The sequence below is a fragment of the Syngnathoides biaculeatus genome, chromosome 14, assembly GCF_019802595.1.
Source record: "Syngnathoides biaculeatus isolate LvHL_M chromosome 14, ASM1980259v1, whole genome shotgun sequence".
In the NCBI taxonomy this organism is placed as follows: Eukaryota; Metazoa; Chordata; class Actinopteri; order Syngnathiformes; family Syngnathidae; genus Syngnathoides; species Syngnathoides biaculeatus.
In genome coordinates, this window is record NC_084653.1 from 19721864 (window position 1) to 19742498 (window position 20635).

At 43.8% G+C, this 20635-nt stretch overlaps 1 protein-coding gene across 6 annotated transcripts in view; it reads left to right on the plus strand.

Moving 5' to 3' along the window:
* sema5ba (sema domain, seven thrombospondin repeats (type 1 and type 1-like), transmembrane domain (TM) and short cytoplasmic domain, (semaphorin) 5Ba) overlaps positions 1–20635 on the plus strand; it is an 88018-nt gene that overhangs the window by 36847 nt on the left and 30536 nt on the right. For 5 of the 6 annotated variants that reach the window (XM_061841972.1, XM_061841974.1, XM_061841975.1 and 2 more), the window contains 3 exons: positions 4752–4850; positions 5819–6032; positions 13852–14137. In XM_061841972.1, coding sequence (XP_061697956.1) covers positions 4752–4850; positions 5819–6032; positions 13852–14137 — 599 coding nt within the window. Of the gene's footprint in view, positions 1–1107; positions 1178–4751; positions 4851–5818; positions 6033–13851; positions 14138–20635 lie in introns of those variants that run through there. The other variant, XM_061841978.1, reaches the window with a different exon arrangement.

A 20635-nucleotide genomic window follows, 5' to 3' on the forward strand; every position in this document is an offset into this window, starting at 1 on the left:
AACCTTAGTTTGAAACCATATTTTAAGCACTAAATCATTTGAAACGCTAATTCAGGATTGGAAATGTATCCCTAATTTGAACCAATCACTGAGGCTTGAAATTAGTGGCACCGAAACCCAAAACGGGGACACAAAGCTGAAAACCGAAAGCCAAAATGGTGGGGGAAATTGCAATGCACACTCCTACTAAAAATTGTATTTATGTATATGACTGCAGAGCTGCCAATTTATAGAAATTCACTTCCAGAACTATTTTCCTGAATGTTCATAGTTTTAAAATTATGGGAATAAAATTAATGTGGGACAGTTATTGCAATACTGTATATCAAGTAGCATGATAAAAATAATTTTTCATGCTGTTCAACTGCACAACATAATAATTACTCTATAATTGTAATGTTTTTATAATTATGGCTTTAATATTTGTAAATGTATTTATTGGATCAACTTTGTAATGGTGGACACATTTGCAGCCAAATCTTAATGCTTTTTTTTTATACTGTATCCAATATTTTTGCTGAAACAATGCTAATTTCACCATTTTGGGAGTAATAAAGGTTATCTTGTATTATAAATATTTATGACATTGTTATATTTTTAACCGTATCGGCCCATTTTGTCAAGTGACAAAGCACTCTAGCCGCATATTATTTTATCTCCAGACAGTTATTAATTTGCCATCTATTTTGCTCTCAGTTGCATGAGTTCATTTTTGAATTGTGAACTGAAAAAAATTAACTTTCCCATCCCCGATCCTGTATTACGTCACTTCGCGATATATATTGCAGGTTTAGACAAAAAAAATCACAATTGCATTTTTGTCTAATATCATGCAGCCCTAATTGATGGTTGAAAGTTGTTTTTATGTGAAAAAGAGTCGAAATACAGAAATGTATGCATTATTGCACATACTCATGCAGGAAAGGATGCCCATAGGTTAACGATTATTATGATGACAGTCACATGGAAATGTTCTTCAAAAAGTTTGAAAAATATGGAAAGTGAGACAAAGTTGGACAAATTGTTGTGGAGGTGAATTTTTTTAGGTTATTTTGCTCTGGCACCAGCACACTTTTCCTCCATTCCTCAGGCATCTTCTCACCCGCTAGAATTCTGTTGAACAAGGTGATCAAACACTCCACAGCAACCTCCCCTAGATGCTTCCATACCTCCACAGGTATGTCATCAGGACCAACTGCCTTTGCATTTTTCCTCTTCACTAATGATTGTTAGTTCTTGATCCACCACAGCTGCCGCTTCTATTCCGTCTTGTCTTTCATTTTCCTCATTCCTCCAGTCCTCCCATTTTTTCTTTTCCTCTAGCACACTGCTGGCACCAGTCAACATATTTCCATCTCTATCCTTAATCAGCCGAACCTGCTGCACACCCATCTTTCTCCCTCTCTCTGGCTAACCTGTACAGATTTTTTTCTCCTTTCATTTCTAGCCTGGCAAACACATCATATACCTCTTGTATTGCCTTTACCACCTCTACCTTTCTCCCATGTCGCATTTCCATGCATTCTTGTCTCTTCTCCTCAGCCCTCCAATTTTCCCACTTCATATCAAACCTCTTTCCTTGTATGATTTCCTATAGTTTGAGGTTCCACCACTAAGTCTCTATCTCCCCTTTCCTACCAGAAGACACACCAAGTACTTTCCTGCCTGTCTCTCTGATGATCTAGTCTGTCCTGGTCCAGCCTTCTGGGCGGTCTCCCTGTCACCCAAGCGCCTTTCTCACCTCTTCTCGAATATCCACGCAAAACGGTTCCTTTCTCAGGTTCCACCGCATGGTTCTTTGCTCTCTTTGTCTTCTTAAGCTTCTCCCCCACCACCAGAGTCATCTTACCCACCACCATCCTCTCCTGTCTAGCTCCACTCTCCCCTACCACTACCTTACAGTCAGTAACCTGCTTCAGATTACATTGTCTGCACAAAATATAATCCACCGGCGTGCTTCTACCTCCTGCCTCTTCTGGTGGGGAAAAGTGCTTACTACAGCCATTTCCTTTCTCTTTGCAATGTCTCCCACTATCTGTCCCTCAAAGTTCCTTTCCTGGATGCTGAATTTACCCATCATTTCTTCATCTGCTGTGTTTCCTTCACCAACATGTTCACTACAATCCGTGCTAATCATGACCGTCTCTTTGTCTGCAATCCTCAGAACTACTTTGTCTAGCTCCTTCCAGAATTTCTCTTTCACCTCTAGTTCACATCCTTCCTGTGGGTCATAGGCACTAATTACATTAAACAAAACATCCTCAATTTCATGTTTCAGCCTCATCACTCGGTCTGACACTCTTTTCACCTCCAACACATTCTTGGCTCACACTTCCTTTAAAGTAACCCTTACTATTATCCCTTCTTCTATCTCTTTAATGCAGCCCTATGGTTAGCACAAGCCAGTGCAAACTGGAGGCCGGTCCCAAGCCTGAATGAATGTAGAGGGTTGCTTAGGGAAGGGCATCCATCTTAAAACTTTTCCAAACAAATATGAGCGTTAATCTAAAGGTCTAACAATATCCACCCCCGGCAACGTTAACCTGCAGGGTGCTGGTGTAAAGTCAGCTACTGTGGGTCGCAGATGAATGAGAGGAGGAAAGTGGGCTCTTCTGAAGAAAGAGAAGAGGAAAGCACAGAGCCTACCACTGTGTGTAGGGACTTTGAATGTTGGGACTATGGCAGGAAAAGCTCTGGAGTTGGTTGGCACGATGATTAGGAGAAAGGTTGCTATATTGTGTATCCAAGAGAGCAGGTGGAAAGACAGTAAAACTAGAGGTTTAGGGGCAGGGTTGGAATAATTTCACCGAGGAGTAGATGAGAAAAGAATTGTAGTGGGGGGTTATCTTAAAGAAAGCATTAGCAAAGAATGTCTTGTAGGTCAATAGCGTGTCAGATCGAGTGATGAGGTTTAAGATTGAAATTGAGGGTGTTATGCCCCAGAGGTTGGATGTGACCGACCGAGAGGAATTCTGGAAGAAACTAGATGAAGTAGTTCTGAGCATCCCAGATACAGCAAGAGTTGTGAATGGTGCAGATTGTAATGGAGATGATGAAGACGTTGTGGATAAGCATTGGCTCCAGGAAAGGAATTTTGAGGGACAGATGGTGGTAGACTTTCCAAAAAGGATGGACATTACAGTAGTGAACTATTTTTTTCCAGAAGAGGCAGACACATAGGGTGACCTGTAAAGAGTGGAGGTACAGTAAAACCACACAGGTGGTTTATATATTGTGCATATTATGTAATCTGAAAGAGGTGGCTGACTCTAAAGTCGTGGTAGGGGAGAGTTAGCGAGACAGCATAGGTTAGTTGTGTGTAGGAAGACTCTCGTGGTGGGGAGGAAGATGGAGAAGGTAGAGCAGAGAACCATGTGGAGGAGGCTGCGAAAAGAAGAGTGTTGTGTGGCTTTACAGAAAAAAGTTTTAAATTTTATCCGAACTTACCAAGATGGTGTGCTGGTGACCATGATGACATAATAATAGGCGAGCCAAGGCGAGTTCAATTAGCCGCAAGGAATTAGTGGGCTTCCTAGTTCAAAATCCATTGCCATAGACAAACGGATTGTGAAAAATACTTTTACTGTTCCAAAAATAGAATGTTTCAGACTTCAGATATACTCTACCAAACACTTGGGTCACATTCCTATTCACAACAACACCATAATGCTGTCTCTCTCCGCGCAGAGCTCTATGTGACAATAGACAACACGTCAAAACATGGCCTGGAAATTAACGTTGCCACATTCAACGCAGCCAATTGTCAGCGCATTGCTTTTGATGGAATGTCGCCACTTCATCATGTCCGCCACGTATGCACAGGCAACACATCTGCTGATTGGATCTAGTCATATTGTTTACCTGTGACCTGGAAATATGTCTCATTCTCCGCCTATATTGCACCACAGCGCCAAACCAACTTTGTCAGTGCTACTTCAAGTGAAAAATGGAAACTATAAATACTATTATTGACACATGTGCTCTCCACACGGTCTGTTACTTTCAATCGGGGTCAGGTAAATTGAAATGCACATTATAGGATTTTCCTAGTTGCGTTGCATATAATTGCATTGCATTATGCGTCCTCCGTGAAAACTAACACAAATATGTCTTCGCATCTTCAGGGTTCCTTTGTTTATGTCTTTAATGAATGGCTGTTCTTTGTCACTCAAGGTCTCTTTACCGTTCACGCCACTGTATGTTGTTGCAATGGACCAGAATATTCTGTGAGTTGAAGTGGCAGGACGAGGCGGCCAATTTGCATTCAGACAATGGCGGGCGGCAAAATAAATTGTGTCGTTTTTGTAGATATGAATGAATATGTATGAATTTGTGAACGCCTTGGAACTATTGCACATCTTTACTGTTATGAAGATTGTAGAGTGTCGCGGGTTCAATGACTCATTAGGATAATTTCTGTATTTGAAGGGCAACACGTAAATTGTGCAAATCACATAATGAAGACATTTATGTATTTCCCCTTATGTACTTTTATATCAAAGTGTATTTCATTGGTCCTCCACCATTTTTGCTTTGCCAATAAGGATTGCCTTTACTATAAATGCCTAAAGTTTCTAACATAGGACTTTGGGTGTGGCTGTTTCAGCATGGAAGACATAAAAAAAAAAAAGCGAAATTAGATTTTTTTTTTTCCCTAATGTCTTTATTGATTATGTGAAAATGACCCGCACACGCCCCTGCACATGCACATTCATTGTTTAGTGTCGGTGTTTTGGTGACTTCTGATGCAGATAGAGTGTCAGAACTACATCCGAGTGCTGCTGGTCAACAAGACCCAAGTGATGACCTGCGGTACCAACGCCTTCCAGCCCCTCTGCACTATCAGAGAGGTACCCGTGCGGAAATCTTCTAGAAAAGTCCCGTGTCGGAAAAAAACACGCACCAGGTCATGTCGTAAAGTTGAATTCAGATCATTGAAGCATCATAATTATAATCATCAGTATGTAGTCAAATTTTCACGAGAATAAGATCATAATTTTACAAGTGTGACTGAAATATTAAAACAATACAATAGTTAGAATTTAGAATAAATAAAGCATGTTAAAGCCTGTCTTGTGAGGAATTGTTTACGCTGCCAAACTGCTGATTGGTGTGAAGTTTGCTCTAGCGCTCATATCTCAAATGTCTGCTCTTAAGACAAAGCGCGGAAAAATAGGCCACGCGACAGCTCATATCTTCAAAAGTTAAGCCACTCATAAATTGAAGTACCACTGTAAAATTAATTTTTCTCATATGACTTTGAAAACAACTTTAACTTGATATGAAAAAATCATTTTCTGATAATAAAATCATCACCTTTTTGCAATAGCCTAGACCGGGGGAGGGGGGTGGGGACAAATCCTGATTATTAATTGTCAAGGAGACAGATAACTCATATTTAGAGCCAATATTCATTTACAGTAAAAGGGAGAAAAATGGTGTAGAAAGTTTTCTAGAGTCGATAGTTTTTCAAAATTTCAATAAAACTAAAATACTGATCTTTCACTCATCTGTTTTTTAACTTTCAATAAAAACAAAAAGTGCAGGGGTCAGTACCTCTTTTAACTTAGTTAAAGTGAACAGAATTTTTAAATAAGTCAATAAATTAATTGGGCGCTAATGTTTACCCAGTATGGCTCTCATATCGGCTTTTGGATTTTTTTTTAAATAAAAGGCTGATGCTGATATGTAAACATGTCAAAACGCCCAATACCAATCGAGCCGATAAATCGGTAATTTTTCGAAATGTGATATTGGAATTTTTTTTTTTAATTGTTTTATTTTTAAACCATCTTTCTCGCCAACTACACTTTTCCAGGTAGGCAACATGAGCAAGGTGTTGGAGCGTGTGAACGGCGTGGCCCGCTGCCCGTACGACCCTCGCCACAACTCCACGGCCGTGCTGACGGAGCGCGGCGAGCTCTACGCCGCCACCGTCATCGACTTCTCCGGACGCGACCCCGTCATCTACCGCAGCCTGGGGGGGATGCCGCCGTTACGCACCGCGCAGTACAACTCCAAGTGGCTCAACGGTAAACTGATTGCGATTGGGAGCGTTGATTTCTACTGATCGCATTGAAAGTGTTTCGCGCAAGTTTATGTGAGGAAGACGAGGAGTAGGAGGAGAAAGGGAAGTGCAGATGAAATTGAGGATGAAATTGAGGAAGGATGAAGCATTTGAAACGTGTCAGAAAGTTTCTGGAAGCGAGAGCGTTGACAGATGATCAGTGGGTAAAATTTTTTTGGTGTGTTAGATGTCTGGGTTTCCAGGTCTTCCTTTAAATGTGCAGGAAAGGCAAAATTAGCCAAAAGGCAAGAATAATGTTTTATTTTTATTCTTTGATGAGGCCGATGACCGTCGTATCGTCTGCGAACTTCAGGAGTTTGACAGTCGGATGCCTCGAGGTGCAGTCGTTTGTGTAGAGCGAGAAGAGCAGAGGGGAGAGGACGCAACCTTGGGGTACTCCAGGGCAGCACCGACTGACGGTTGAAAAATTCCTTGTGTGTTTTTACACACTTGGCCAATGAAGCTGATTCTGATTATACTAATACATCCATCCATCCATCCATCCATTTTCTTTGTCGCTTATCCTCACGAGGCTCAGGGGGAGTGTTGGAGCCTATCCCACCTGTCAACGGGCAGGAGGCGGGGTACACCCTGAACTGGTTGCCAGCCAATCGCAGGGCATATTGAGACAAACAGCCGCACTCACAATCACACCTAGGGGCAATTTAGAGTGTCCAATTAATGTTGCATGTTTTTGGGATGTGGGAGGAAACCGGACTGCCCGGAGAAAACCCACACAGGCATGGTGAGAACATGCAAACTCCACACAGGCGGGGCCAGGATCAAACGCGGGTCCTCAGAACTGTGAGGCCAACATTTTACCAGCTGATCCACCGTGCCGCCTTATACTAATACATCCATCCATCCATTTTCTTTGCCGCTTATTCTCACGAGGGTCGCGGGGAGTGTTGGAGCCTATCACAGCTGTCAATGCGCAGGAGGCGGAGTACACCCTGAACTGGTTGCCAGCCAATCGCAGGGCAAATAGAGACAGACAACAGTCGCACTCACAATCACACTTAGGGACAATTTAGAGTGTCCAATTAACTTATACTAATACATACTTTGTAAATAAATACTTTGTAGATTGAAGTAAACAGCATCAGATAATGAACGTGTGGACATTTGCAAGATAAGTTTTGACGTGTAGGGTTTATTTCCGCTTTGAGTGGGAGAACGTGAGTGTACTCACTTTATGGCAAACACACACATGCACACTGACACACAACTACAAAAAGTCCACTTTACTACACACACACATGATTAGACACTGTCACAGTCTTACACACACCTCTACATGCACAAACTAAGAAAAAAAAACACATTTTGACTTGACTACACACATGTGACCACACACGGAAGCACACACACACACAAACACACACACACACGCACACAAAGGCTGTCAGTGTAACAGAATTGCCTTTCTGCCGGATTGGAAGGTGAGAATGAAAATCTCATTTCCAGCGTTAAGCCGCTGCACCGGTTCAGACGGACCGAAGCGGGGTGGTGGCGGCGGCGGGAGGTGGGGTGGGTGGGGGTGGGGGGGTGTAAGGCGCAGGCGGGGCTGGATCCAATCAATCTCCTCCTTCTTGGGATTGGTCGTCAGCCAGGTGCTGACCAACCCCTTGACGTCCAAACGACACGAAGAGCTTTCTAGGAGACACGTGAACCGCTTTCAATTGCGTTTGTTTGTTTTTTGAAGATTCAGCCTTGGAAGCTAATTCCGCTTAGCAACGTGACATTGTTTAAGCACGTCTAGCGTGAGTGGACCCACATAAAAGTCTCTGTTTGAAAACAGGAAGTCTCCCATTGTGCTTTGAAGATACTATTTTAGAGCGATTTTTGTCATTTTCGGGGGTCTTTCAGACACCAAGCACTGCTCGATATATATATTTTTATTATTTTCATCAGATAGCTACAAAAATTGGAAGCACGTAGACTACACAGATGGACGATGCTAAATTGCGAGGAAATTGAGTTTTGATCGCCGTGTGTGGGTGCAACATGGCAGTAAAGTTTGATGAGCCGCCATAAAACACAAAAGTAATAACCAGAGATATATTTTTTGGAAGGAAGATGAACACCCCCCCCCCCCCCCCGAAGCCAGTTTGGCTAAGCAACGTGAAATTTGGTCGGCTTGTCGATTATAAGTAGAACCACAAAAAAATAAAAAATCTCAAGAAGTCGTATCAGAAAAGATTCAGAAACTCTGATGTTTTAATTGGCGGATTTCAATTTTTCTTCATCATATCAAGGAGTCCTTAAAATATTTTGGAAATTCACGGTTTCACTTTATGAAATGGGATAATCACTTCTGGGGAGAACCGCAAAAAAAAATTCTCCAGAAGCCATGACCAAAAAGAAAGAAAGGCAGCCATTTTGTTTTGAACTCCCCATTTTAGGGCCATAGTGAGCGAATACTAGCGGGAGAGAAGATGCCAGAAGAATGGAGGAAAAGTGTACTAGTACCCATTTTTAAGAACAAAGGGAATGTTCAGAACTGTGGAAACTACAGAGGACTAAAGATGAAGAGCCACACAGTGAAGTTCTGGGAAAGAGTAGTGGAGGTTAGACTCAGGTCAGAAGGAAGTATCTGTGAGCAACAGCATGGTTTCATGCCTAGAACGAGTACCACAGATGCACTATTTGCCTTGAGGATGCTCGTGGAAAAGTACAGAGAAGGTCAGAAGGAGCTACACTGGGTCTTTGTGGATCTAGAGAAAGCCTATGACAAAGTACCATGAGAGGAACTGTGGTACTGCATGCGTAAGTCTGGGGTGGCGGAGAAATGTGTTAGAATAGTGCAGGACGTGTATGAGGGCAGCAGAACAACGGTGAGGTGTGCCTTAGGTGTGACAGAGGAATTTAAGGTGGAGGTGGGACTGCATCAGGGATCCGCCCTGAGCCCCTTCCTTTTTGCGGTAGTAATGGATAGGCTGACAGACAGATGAGGTTAGACTGGAATCCCCTTGGACCATGATGTTCGCAGATGATATTGTGATCTGCGGTGAAAGCAGGGAACAGGCGGAGGAACAGTTAGAAAGATGAGAGGAATGAAGATTAGCCGAAGTAAAAGGGAATATATGTGCATAAATGAGAGGGGCGGAGGAGGAGGAGTGAAGCTCCAGGGAGAAGAGATAGCAAAGGTGGACTTCAAATACTTGGGGGTCAACAATACAGAGCAACGGTGACTGTGGTAAAGAAGTGAACAAACGGGTCCAAGCGGAATGGAACAGTTGGCCTGAAGGTGTCTGGTGTTCTAGGTGACAGAAGAATCTCCGCTAGGACGAAGGGCAAAGTCGATAAAAACAGCGGTGAGGCCGGTAATGATTTACTGATCCGAGACGGCGGCACTGAAGAAACAGGAAGCAGAACTTGAGGTAGCAGAAACGAGCTAATTTGAGAAACTTTGTGCGATTGCTACCTAATCCCAAAACGTCACTCAAGTTTCGGGGAACTCCATCCGTCACGTCCGCAAACTGATCCCAACCACCTCCTATCCCTCCCCCAAAAAACAAAAGCTCCCCGTTTACGACGTGCCACTCGCTGCTCTACGTTATCCGGCTTTATGGATGATGGCGCATTTGCGAAAATGATCTCTTCCAGCGAATGAAAGCAAACACGGGCGAATGTTTTCTCTGCTCGTTATTTCTCCGCGCCAGCAGCAGGACAAAACCAAATTCCCGTCAACAGAAACGTGACAAAGGGACACGTCACAGAGTCCCGTCTTTGGAATGTCATTTGCGGCGAAATGGGGAGGCGCAGCATGCAAATGAGCGGAGGGGACGGCGATTCCCGGGGGATTCGCGTCCTCGCTGCTTTGCAAATGTCATTTTTCTGACAAAAAAAAAAGAAAAAAATGATTCAGAAATTGTGCTCACCTTTCAGGCGCTGCATAAATGTCCATTTTGCATGATCGACCAAAGTCTGCAGCCCTGATTAAGTGTGCTGGAGACAATTTAGAGTCGTCACTACGGCTGATTGAATTTTTTTTTTTTTTTTTTCTGGAGAGACAAATGATGGATTTAAGGGTGAATTAAAGGTCGTGAAAGGCGCTAACCTAACGTTTTTGTCAACATCAGAGACAATTTAGCCGCTAGTCCTAATCCAGGCAAGCCAGTTTTGTCCGACGCTTGTGAAGTTTTTGCCGTTGGAAGACTTGTAGGGGCGGCACGGTGGAAGTTCTGAGGACCCGGGTTCGATCCCGGCCCCGCCTGTGTGGAGTTTTACATGTACTCTCCGTGCCTGTGTGGCTTTACTCCGGGCACTCCGATTTCCTCCCACATCCCAAAAACAAGCAACATTAATTGGACACTCTAAATTGCTCCTAGGTGTGATTGTGAGTGCGGTTGCTTGTCTCCGTGTGCCCTGCGATTGGCTGGGAACCAGTTCATGGTGTACCCCACTTACTGCCCGTTGAAAGCTGGGATTGGCTTCAGCGCTCCCCGCAACCCTTGTGAGGATAAGCAGCTAAGAAAATGGATGGATGGATGGATTAATTGGACACTCTGAATTGCCCCTAGGTGTGATTGTGAGTGCGTTTGTTTGTCTCTGTGCCCTGCGATTGGCTGTCAACCAGTTCAAGGTGTACCCGGCATACTGCCTGTTGACAGGCTCCAGCACTTCCCGTGACCCTCATAAGGATAAGCGGCTAAGAAAATGGATGGATGGATTAACTGGACACTCTAAATTGGCCCTAGGTGTGACTGTGAGTGCGGCTGTTTGTTTCCATGTGCCCTGCGATTGGCTGGAAACCAGTTCAGGGTGTCCCCCGCCTCCTGCTTGTTGACAGCTGGGATAGGCTCCAGTACTTCCCGTGACCCTCGTGAGGATAAGCGGCGAAAGAAAATGGATGGATGGGTGACTTTTGGGTCGGACGCTCACCCCGTGAGCAGCGATAACACACTCGCATCAGATACATTATATACGGATATTCTGGGTGGGATATGAAAAAAATCTGAATTGTGCCGTTCACGTTGACATAAAAAATATGTAAATGTCACGTTGGGTAAAAAAAAATCTGAATGGAACTGCAGTGTGAACATAGCCTTGGTCATGGTTTTAAAATGTCAAAGATGATTTCATCTTCAGTGAGACGTTGATATAAACTCGCTGTATTTGCGGGGGGGTTGTCAGGAAAACAAAATGGGGGGGGGGGGTCTGTGAATGGGTGAATCTGCGGACCATGAGTTTGTGGGGGTCCACTGCGTGTACAAAACTCACGCAAGTCCACTTTCGATGAACCGAATACGCATACAGCAGATCAATAAACCGTTGCTGCGAAGCGGTACCGTTAACCACTTCTCCACCGTCGCGGCCGCTTCATCCGCGAATCAAGCCTTGGCGCAGTCCAGCCACGCACGGGCCCAGTTGAACACGAGCCGGAACAGCACGGCCGTTTGTCATCTTCCCTTCATTTGTGCGCTTGACACTTTTATTAGATGCAATAATAAGCCGGGTCAAAGGTCAGCGCTGGGGGGAAAAAAAAGAGCACTGCACCTGAACGCGTCACATCTGTCGGACCCGAAGGGGAGAAGATAAATGCGGCAAATATCTGGACTCTTCTTTTTGCGCATTTTACCGCCGCGGGTGAACGACACATAACCCAAATTCCCCACCCTGCTGTTGCACTTGAATGCTTCAGGGCTTTAAGTTTCTGAACATATAGGGATTGTATTTGTGTGTGTTATCGCTGCACCTGAACGCATCACAACAGAGTAAACCTGAATATATGCATTACATCTGGAGAGTATTTTTTCAACGACAGCTTTTTAGCGCACCACTTGAACGCATCTTGCTCTTTTTTTAGTATTACTGCGATCAAATACATCACATCCTGAGAGCAAATTAACTGCCAGGGAGAAGAGATAGCAAAGGTGAAAGAAAAGTCTTAAAGCCTGAACACATCACTACTAAAAATGTCTTTTTTCACATCTAGATGTTTTTTTCTTTTTAATACATTGCATCAAGAGCTTTTTTTTATGACCGTATATGAACATATCATATCTCTAGACTTATGTTTTTACAAGTGTGACTGAATGCATCACATCTAGAGCGTTACGATATTGCCCAACCGTAAATACAATTTCATTTTTATGAGTGTACCTAAACGCACCGTACCTCATCTGGACCGGACGGAACACGTTGCAAATAAAGGTTTTTACTAACAATTTCTCCCAAACGCATCTCATCTACAGCTCTTTTTTTTTTTTTTACAACACTTGAATAAACCACCTCACAATTCCAGTTTTTAACATTTTTTTTTATATGGATATACCTGTACCCACTATAACTCATTTTCTTTTTTACAAATTCTCCATCATCTCATCTTATAACTATTTCAAGAACTATTTTAAAACCTCCCCAGAACATAGTTTTCACGACCGTGCTTGAATGTACCCTATTTGGAGAACTTTTTTTTTTTTGAACAAGAGCACACAAATTCACTGCATTTAGTGTATTTATTACAACTGTGCTTAAATGCATCATTCCTGGAGAACAGTTTTTACTACACCACGGAAACACAACACATCGACAGACCTCAATTTTTTTAGGACCCGAACGAATCCCATCAACAAGATCTTTTCACGACCGGGTTCAAATGCGTTGCTTCTAGATAATTTTTTTCATGGGAAATGTTCAAATGCATCATATCGAGAGCATCTTTTTTACAATTGTGCCCAAATGCATCAAATGTAGAAAACATTTTTTTTTCCCCAAAGACCCGAAGGCATTGCATTACAGAAAATAATTTTTGACTGCAACCGAAGGTATCACCTCTACAATGTCTGTTTCGTCAAATAGCCCAAACGAAGCCCCCTCTAGACAGTGCTTTTTTATGACTGTCCCTGAACGCATCACGTCGAAAATATCTTTTTTTACGACCGTGCCTGAATGCTTCCCATCCATAGTGTCTATTTTACAACATTGCCCAAGTGTCTTTTTTTTTTTTTTATGGATGCGCAAGAATGCACCATCTCCGTAGTTTTTTCTAATGACTGCACTCCGAAGAATGTCTTTTTTTAACAACCAAAGCCAAATTCATCTTGCTTAGTCTTTTTTTACGACAACACCGGAATGCATCGCATCTAGAGGTTTTATTTGTTCAAAACTCCACGTAAACACGTTACAACTTAAGAACGTCTCTCTTTTACAACCGTGCCTGAATCCATCGCATCCAAAGAGTGTCTTTTTTTATGAGTTCACCTGAGTACACCTGAATGCACCATATGTGAATTTATTTTTCTACAGTGTACTACTCGGAACGTCTTTTTTTACGACTGCACCTGAACACTTGGCATCGAGCCAGCCAATTGCAGGGCACACGCTGACAAGCAACCATTCCCAGTCCCCACCTACGATCCATTTTCTGAGCCGCTTATCCTCACAAGGGTCGCAGGAGTGCTGGTGGCGGGGTACACCCTGAACCGTTCGCCACCCAATCGCAGGGCACATCGAGACAAACAGTCGCACTCACAATCACACCTAGGGGCAATTTAAGAATGTCCAATTTTTGTTGCATGTTCTTGGGATGTGGGAGAAAACCGTAGTGCCCGGAGAAAACCCACGCAGGCTCGGGGATAAGATGCGGATTTAAATGCGGGTCTTCAGAACCGTGAGGCAGTTGTGCTAACCAGTCACCCACCGTGCCGCCCCAAATCCTATAAATCTTTTTTTTTACGACAAATCCCAAACAAATATTTTTTTCACAGCTTCACTATACATAACCTATCTTTCTATAACTGCGCCTGAGTGACCCTGTTTTCCTTTTCTGCCGGCAGAGCCGCACTTCATCTCGGCGTACGACATGGGCTTGTTCACGTTGTTCTTCCTGCGGGAGAACGCGGTGGAGCACGACTGCGGCAAGACGGTGTACTCGCGGGTGGCGCGCGTGTGCAAGAACGACATCGGCGGGCGCTTCCTGCTGGAGGACACGTGGACCACCTTCATGAAGGCGCGCCTGAACTGCTCGCGCTCGGGCGAGATCCCCTTCTACTACGACCAGCTGCAGAGCACCTTCCACCTGCCCGAACAGGACCTCATCTACGCCATCTTCACCACCAACGTGTGAGTGACGCAACAAGACGCATATATAGATAGATACATTTTTCACAACATTTGTGCTGGAACACATGACATTTAGAGAAGATGATTGACTGTACCTGAATGCATCATATCACATCACAAGATAACTTTTTTTGTGACTACATGAATGCCTCACATTTAGTTGTCTTCTTTTTTTGCCATTGTGCAAAAACACATCACATTTACAAAATAGATTTTTAAAAACTGTGCCTTGAACACCTCATGTACTGTAATTCCCGACCTACAGACCGGACCTGGTTACAAGCGTCACAGAGTACATTTGTAAAGGAAATACCATTTGGTACATACGTACGCTGCAGCTGTGTAAAAGCCGCAAGTGACCACATTGAAACCCACATTGAAACACGACATATTTACAAAGAAAGACAGTACACAGAAAGAGTTTAACGCGAGTGTGACGCTAATGCTAGCACTGCGCTAACGCTAGTGTTAACTCGAGCGCTAACGCTAACAGGGCCGGTTAAAATAAAACTTACCGGTATATATCACTGAGACATGCCAGTATAACAGTAGAAACACGCTAGCGCAGCGCTTACACTAGCGCAGCAATAACAGGGCAGGCACATATTCCGACGGTCTCATTCTTACCTTTTCCACTCGAGTGCCCCCTTTCGGCCGTTAGAAAAAATGCGCAAATTAGCCGCATCACCGCATAAACCGCACGGTTGAAAGCGTGTGAAAAAAGTCGCGGCTTGTAGGCCGGAAATTATGGTAGTTTTTTGCAATAACTTTTTTACCACTGTGACTGAATGCACCACATCTCAAGAGTGTGTTTTTTTACAACTGTACCTCAACATACATCTAGAGAACATTTTTTTTTTTTTTTTTTACTTCACCTGAATGCATCGCACCACTTTTACGACTGCACCTGAAGGCTTCGCATTTTGAAAACATCCTTTTTATGTTCATGCCTGAATACATCAGATCTGGAGAAAAACATTAAGACTGCCCCTGAATGCCTCACATGTAATGAACACAACAGTATTAAAAATATAATATTTAGAGAAAAGACCTTAACACCTGTACCTCAATGCTAGAGAATGTATTTTTTAAAGCAACCTTTTGTACAACTGCACCGGAATGAATCGAGAAAACTTTTTTTTTTTTGACTGCTCCTGAGGACTTTACCTGTAGAGCTCTTTTTTTCCGACTGTGCCTGAACACATGATCAAATAGGGACCACTGCATTTTACAACTGTGTATGAACACAAGACATCTAGAAAATAGCTACCGGTCGTTAGCGATTGCACCTATATGTCTCATATATATTTTCCATAATAGCTTTTTTTATGACTGCAATTAGGGTCTCATAATTATTACAATTTTAATTGTGATCATGATTTTCAACTAATGAGCCTGAACGCTTTTTTTTTTTTTTTTTTTTTTTTTTACATTTAAAATGCAGGCACTGCTGCATATGAAATTTGTCACCGTGCCCGCAACCTCATCAGTCAGCCACCACGGGGCGAACGCATGGTTAAGGCTTCATTAAGCTGGTGCCAACTTCAAAATAAAAACCCACAGCGGCATTGATGTCCAATGTGGTAATATGCAAAGCTTTTATTTTTAAGTCGGCCCTCTTGGCACATTGGCAGAGAGATGGTGTGTCGCCGTACGACGCGATTTACAATCGTTGTAGCAGCTGCCTCGACTTACTTAACTTTTTGGCTCTTTATGGGGAGCCTGATTGCAATGGGAAAAAAAAACGCTTGGAGTAAATAGAGAAGGGAAATTACAAATGTCGAGTTAGCAGCGCACGACTGACAGAACTACGGAGACGTACCATCCTTGACAATTAACTACATTAACGGGGATTTTCAACTAAAAATTCAGTGCTTGCAACCGAATGTTATTTAATTTTATCCATAAACTGCATTTTCTTCCATTGTGTCACAGTTTTTTTATTTCACTTTGTAATAGCATATTTATCCAACGAGCCCTTACTTAGTAAAATAGAATTTATCTAACATCCATCCATCCATTTACTTTTTGGCACTTATCCTCACGAGGGTCGTGGAGAGTGCTGTAGCCTATCCCAGCCGTCAACGGGCACGAGGCAGGGGACACCCTGAACTGGTTGCCAGCCAATCGCAGGGCACATCGAGACAGACAACAGTGGCACTCACAATCACACTTAAGGGCAATTTAGAGTGTCCAATTCATGTTGCATGTTTTTGGGATGTGGAAGGAAACCGGAGTGCCCGGAGAAAACCCACGCAGCCAGGGCCGGGATCGAACCCGGGTCCTCAGAACTCTGAGTTTGTTGAAAACTAATGCAATAAAAACAGGAGGACTAATTGTGATTAATTAATAATCCTGAGTGATCGGCAGCACGGTGGATCAGGTGGAAAACGTTGGTCTCACAGTTCTGAGGTCCCGGGTTCCATCCCGGACCCGGCTGTGAGGAGTTTACGTGTTCTCCCCGTGCCTGTGTGGGTTTTTCTCCGGCACTCCGGTTTCCTCCCACATCCCCAAAACGCACAACATTAACTGCACCCTCTAAATTGCCCCTAGGTGTAATTGTGAGTGGGGCTGTTTTGTCTCGATCTCCCCTGCGATTGGCTGGCAACCAGTTCAGGGTGTACCCCGCCTCCTGCCCGTTGACAGCTGGGATAGGCTCCGGCACTCTTGCGACCCTTGTGAGGATAAGCGGCTAAGAAAATGATCAAAATGATCACAATTACTAACTGCAATTGAACACATGACATCTAGAGAGGAGCTTTTTTGTTAAGTTCTAGCGCATCACATCTAGGGGAAGAAGTGTCTACGACAATGCGCAAACACATGACATCGACAGGATGTCTCGATGACTCCAACGCATCTGGAACCACCAATTGTTTCCCGAGCCGCGTTAAGAAATAGGAAGTAGAAAGGTGTTTTTGTGATGTTCTGGCTTTCCACTCGTGAGCACCTGCTGTGTTTCCAGTAAGTAATTTCCTTTGAGTGCTTTCTTCCCGGTGCTGATGCTTCGTATTACTCGCCTTCCTCACACTAACTAATGACTCATTAGATTTCGACTGCACCATCAGTGACGGTTTGTTCCACAATGATGGGAATCTGTCTTTAAAGCCCAAAATAAGGCCTCCAGTGAGCTCACTTGCAGATGTTCCGTTACACACGCGACAATAACGTTCGGCATGTCCACATGTTGTTTTACCAAGTTCGGTGTAATGCCAATTATTTCCATCTGGCATTTTGTTTCAGTTTGATGTGAATGCATCGCTGTCATCCCGACAGACTTTCAAAATGTACTCTCGCTGGGACACAGGTGTCAAACTCAAGGCCTGGGGGCCAGATCTGCCTGAAGCCTGAAGCAAATCCTATGAATCTACAATGTACTTAGTTTCCTGATATAATCAGCAGCAAAATTGCAAATTGTCCCTTAAAAAAAAAATGAACTACTTCCATTAACTGGAAAATTTCAAAAGTAGCTATTAATCAATTTGTTGCGTGTATGTACATTTATAAGATCTTACAAATAAAACTGCACTCAGAGGAAAGCTATAGCTGCAATGTGGCCTGTGGCAAAAATGCCAAACGTGCTTTGAACGGGGGCGAGGGGGGGTTATAACAGCCCGTTCCCGACAAGACCTATCGACCAGCCTTGTGCGCCCTGGGCAGCAGCACACCTTCGCACTTCTCCCTGCGCTGACACGGCTACAGCAAGCCGACCAAACAACAACAAAAGCGGAGATGACTTTGTTCTCCTCCCTGCCGTTTAATCTCCTCCATAAAGTGATGGATTGATAATGGAAATAATTAGCATGTGTGAAAGGAGGCTTGTAGAAACTAAGGCGACGGCCTTCGCGGCGCACCGCGCTCGCCTTTTAATTAAGTGGGCGAGGACTAAGCTGCCGTTACTTACTAATTACGAGCCTCCTTATCTTTTGTGACTCACTCGGATGTGCTCTGTGCTTGACACACTCAGCTGGGAGTGGATCAGCCAAAACAAATACTGTACCAACGCGAAATTTGGTCAGGTGTTGTTTGTCTGAGGAGACGTACTGAACAAAAGACTCTCGAGCCACAGAAAGTCTGGCGTTGTGCTTTGAAGCAGCCGTTTTCAGATCATTTTGGTCATTTCAAAGTGTCCTCAGCGCAACAAGGTGATGTGCAGAGCTGTGGGAACTTTAAAAAAATAAAGAAGAAACACACGTTGAAGTCATGGGAAAGAGAAGTAGAAACGAGTCTGGACAGAAGAGTATTTGCGAGAGACCGAATGGTTTCATGCCTGGAAAGAGTACCGCAGATGCATTATTTGCCTTGATGATAGTAATGGAGACGTACAGAGAAGGTCAGAAGGCGCTACACTGTGTCTTTGTCAATCTACGGAGAACCTGTGACAAAGTCCTAAGAGAGGAACTGTAGTACTGCATGCGGAAAGTCAGGGCTGGGAGAGAAGTATGTTAGAATAGTACAGGACATATATGAGGGCAGCAGAACAGTGGTGAGGTGTGCCGTAGGTGTGACAGAAGAATTTAAGGTGGAGGTGGGACTGCATCAGGGATCCGCTCTGAGCCCCTTCCTGTTTTGCCCTGGTAATGGATAGGCTGACAGATGAGGTTAGAATGGAATCCCCTTGGACCATGATGCTAGCAGATGACATTGTGATCTGCAATGAAAGCAGGGAGGAGCCGGATGGACAATTAGAAAGATGGAGGCACGCACTGGAAAAGAGAGGAATGAAGATTAGCCGAAGTTACACAAAATATATGTGCGTGAATGTTAGGTTTATCACCTAATTTGCTGGAATAGTTGCACAAATAACGGACAAGAAGTCGTCTTTCTTCAGATCAGGAGGACGTGAGAGACAGGCCAGTTACAGTCTCCAAACATATTCTGAACCAGCCTCTCACGTACTCTTTTTTTTTGTTTTTTTTTAATTAGAAAACACACAAGGTCAAAAGGAGGGGTGAGCAGATGAAATGAAAAAAGGTACAGTTTTTGGTGACGATGTGGCACACTCTTTGGTTATGATGGAGTTGTCGTTGGCCACTTCTCGGAAGATAGTGTTGCATCAGTTTGTAGGAGCTGGTCCTGTGAACAAGACTCTTCGAAGCAAGGATGATACTTTGACTTTGTCGCAAGTCCATAATAAATATATTAACGAGAACAGTGAATGAGAGGGGCGGCAGAAGAATTACGAAGATGGAGCTGCCAGGCAAGAGAGCGCGAGGAAAACCAAAGTGTAGGTTGAAAAATGTAGTGAGGGAAGACGTGATGGCTGTTAGTGTGAAGCGAAAGTAGGCGGGAGACGGGCTTACATGGAAAAGGATCAGCATCGCAGTGACGCAAACGGGACAAGCCAAAAGGAAAAGACGAAGTCTATTTATGAGTAGGCCCACAAAAAAAGGCTGAAAGGACAGTGAAGGTCTGCTATTTGGCTTTGAACTGGTCATTTAAAGATCATTTATGAGCATTTCCAGGTCCACCTGCTACCACATTTATGGAAATGAATGTATATTAAACTGATGGGTCATGCTAAAATGTGCTAATCACACCTGTGACCCGCGCGGATTGATTAGTGATGTCGCGATGCATAGACCTGCACTGAAAGGTTATCCAGTGCAGTCATGTGATTCAGGGCAAGGAAGTACAAGGTCGTAACACGTTTTTACCACATATTTATGATGTCAAGCATCAGAGATGTTCGACACCGGCGATGTTTTTGTGCAGGTGTTTGCTGACTCACGAATAAATGTCACCATTGTTGTGCAGTGTAAAAATGTGTATGTAACTCACGAGCAGCGCTGAGCGAGCCCTATTTCCTCCGTCCGCCGGCACACCGGACATCGCCCCGTTGAAACACGGCCTCGCTGTGTTTGTGGCCGTTTCACTTTCGGCACGAAAATGAGGTCAGACACAGAGAGTCTGACATTTTGCTCCGTGGCGGCCAATGTCGGGTCGTTGTGGTCATTTCCAGTCGTCTTTTCAAAGACAAAATACTTCTGGTTTCATTTCCCCCCCGATCACTGCCTGAAACACGTATTAGACAGATGGGCAATACTCCATCGAGAATTAGAGACTTGGTCGTTGCATGTGGGCAAACATGGCATTAATGTTTAATGACTTACTATATATCAGGAAACTGTAATAATGCAGCTCTTTTTTGGGGGGAAACTTCAGCCCCCAACGCCAGTTTCAGGTGGCAACAAATTTATTCGTCACATCCGTCTTGACCCACCGAAACCTCTCGAGAAGCCGTTCCTTAAAAGTCACAGGAAATCTGCCATTTTGCTTCAAATTGCCCATTTTAGTATCATTTCCCCAGCTTCCTTTGAGTTTTCACTAACTTCAGAACATCAAACAATTTTCGCTCAGCAACGTGAGATTCAGGAGCAGTGATGCACCCCGGGAAAAAAAAAAATCTCAACAAGCTATGCACAAAAGTTCAAGTTTACTTGCTTTTATATACCCGCCAGCCGGTCGTCCTCCCACAAGTCTCGCTGAAGACCGCTG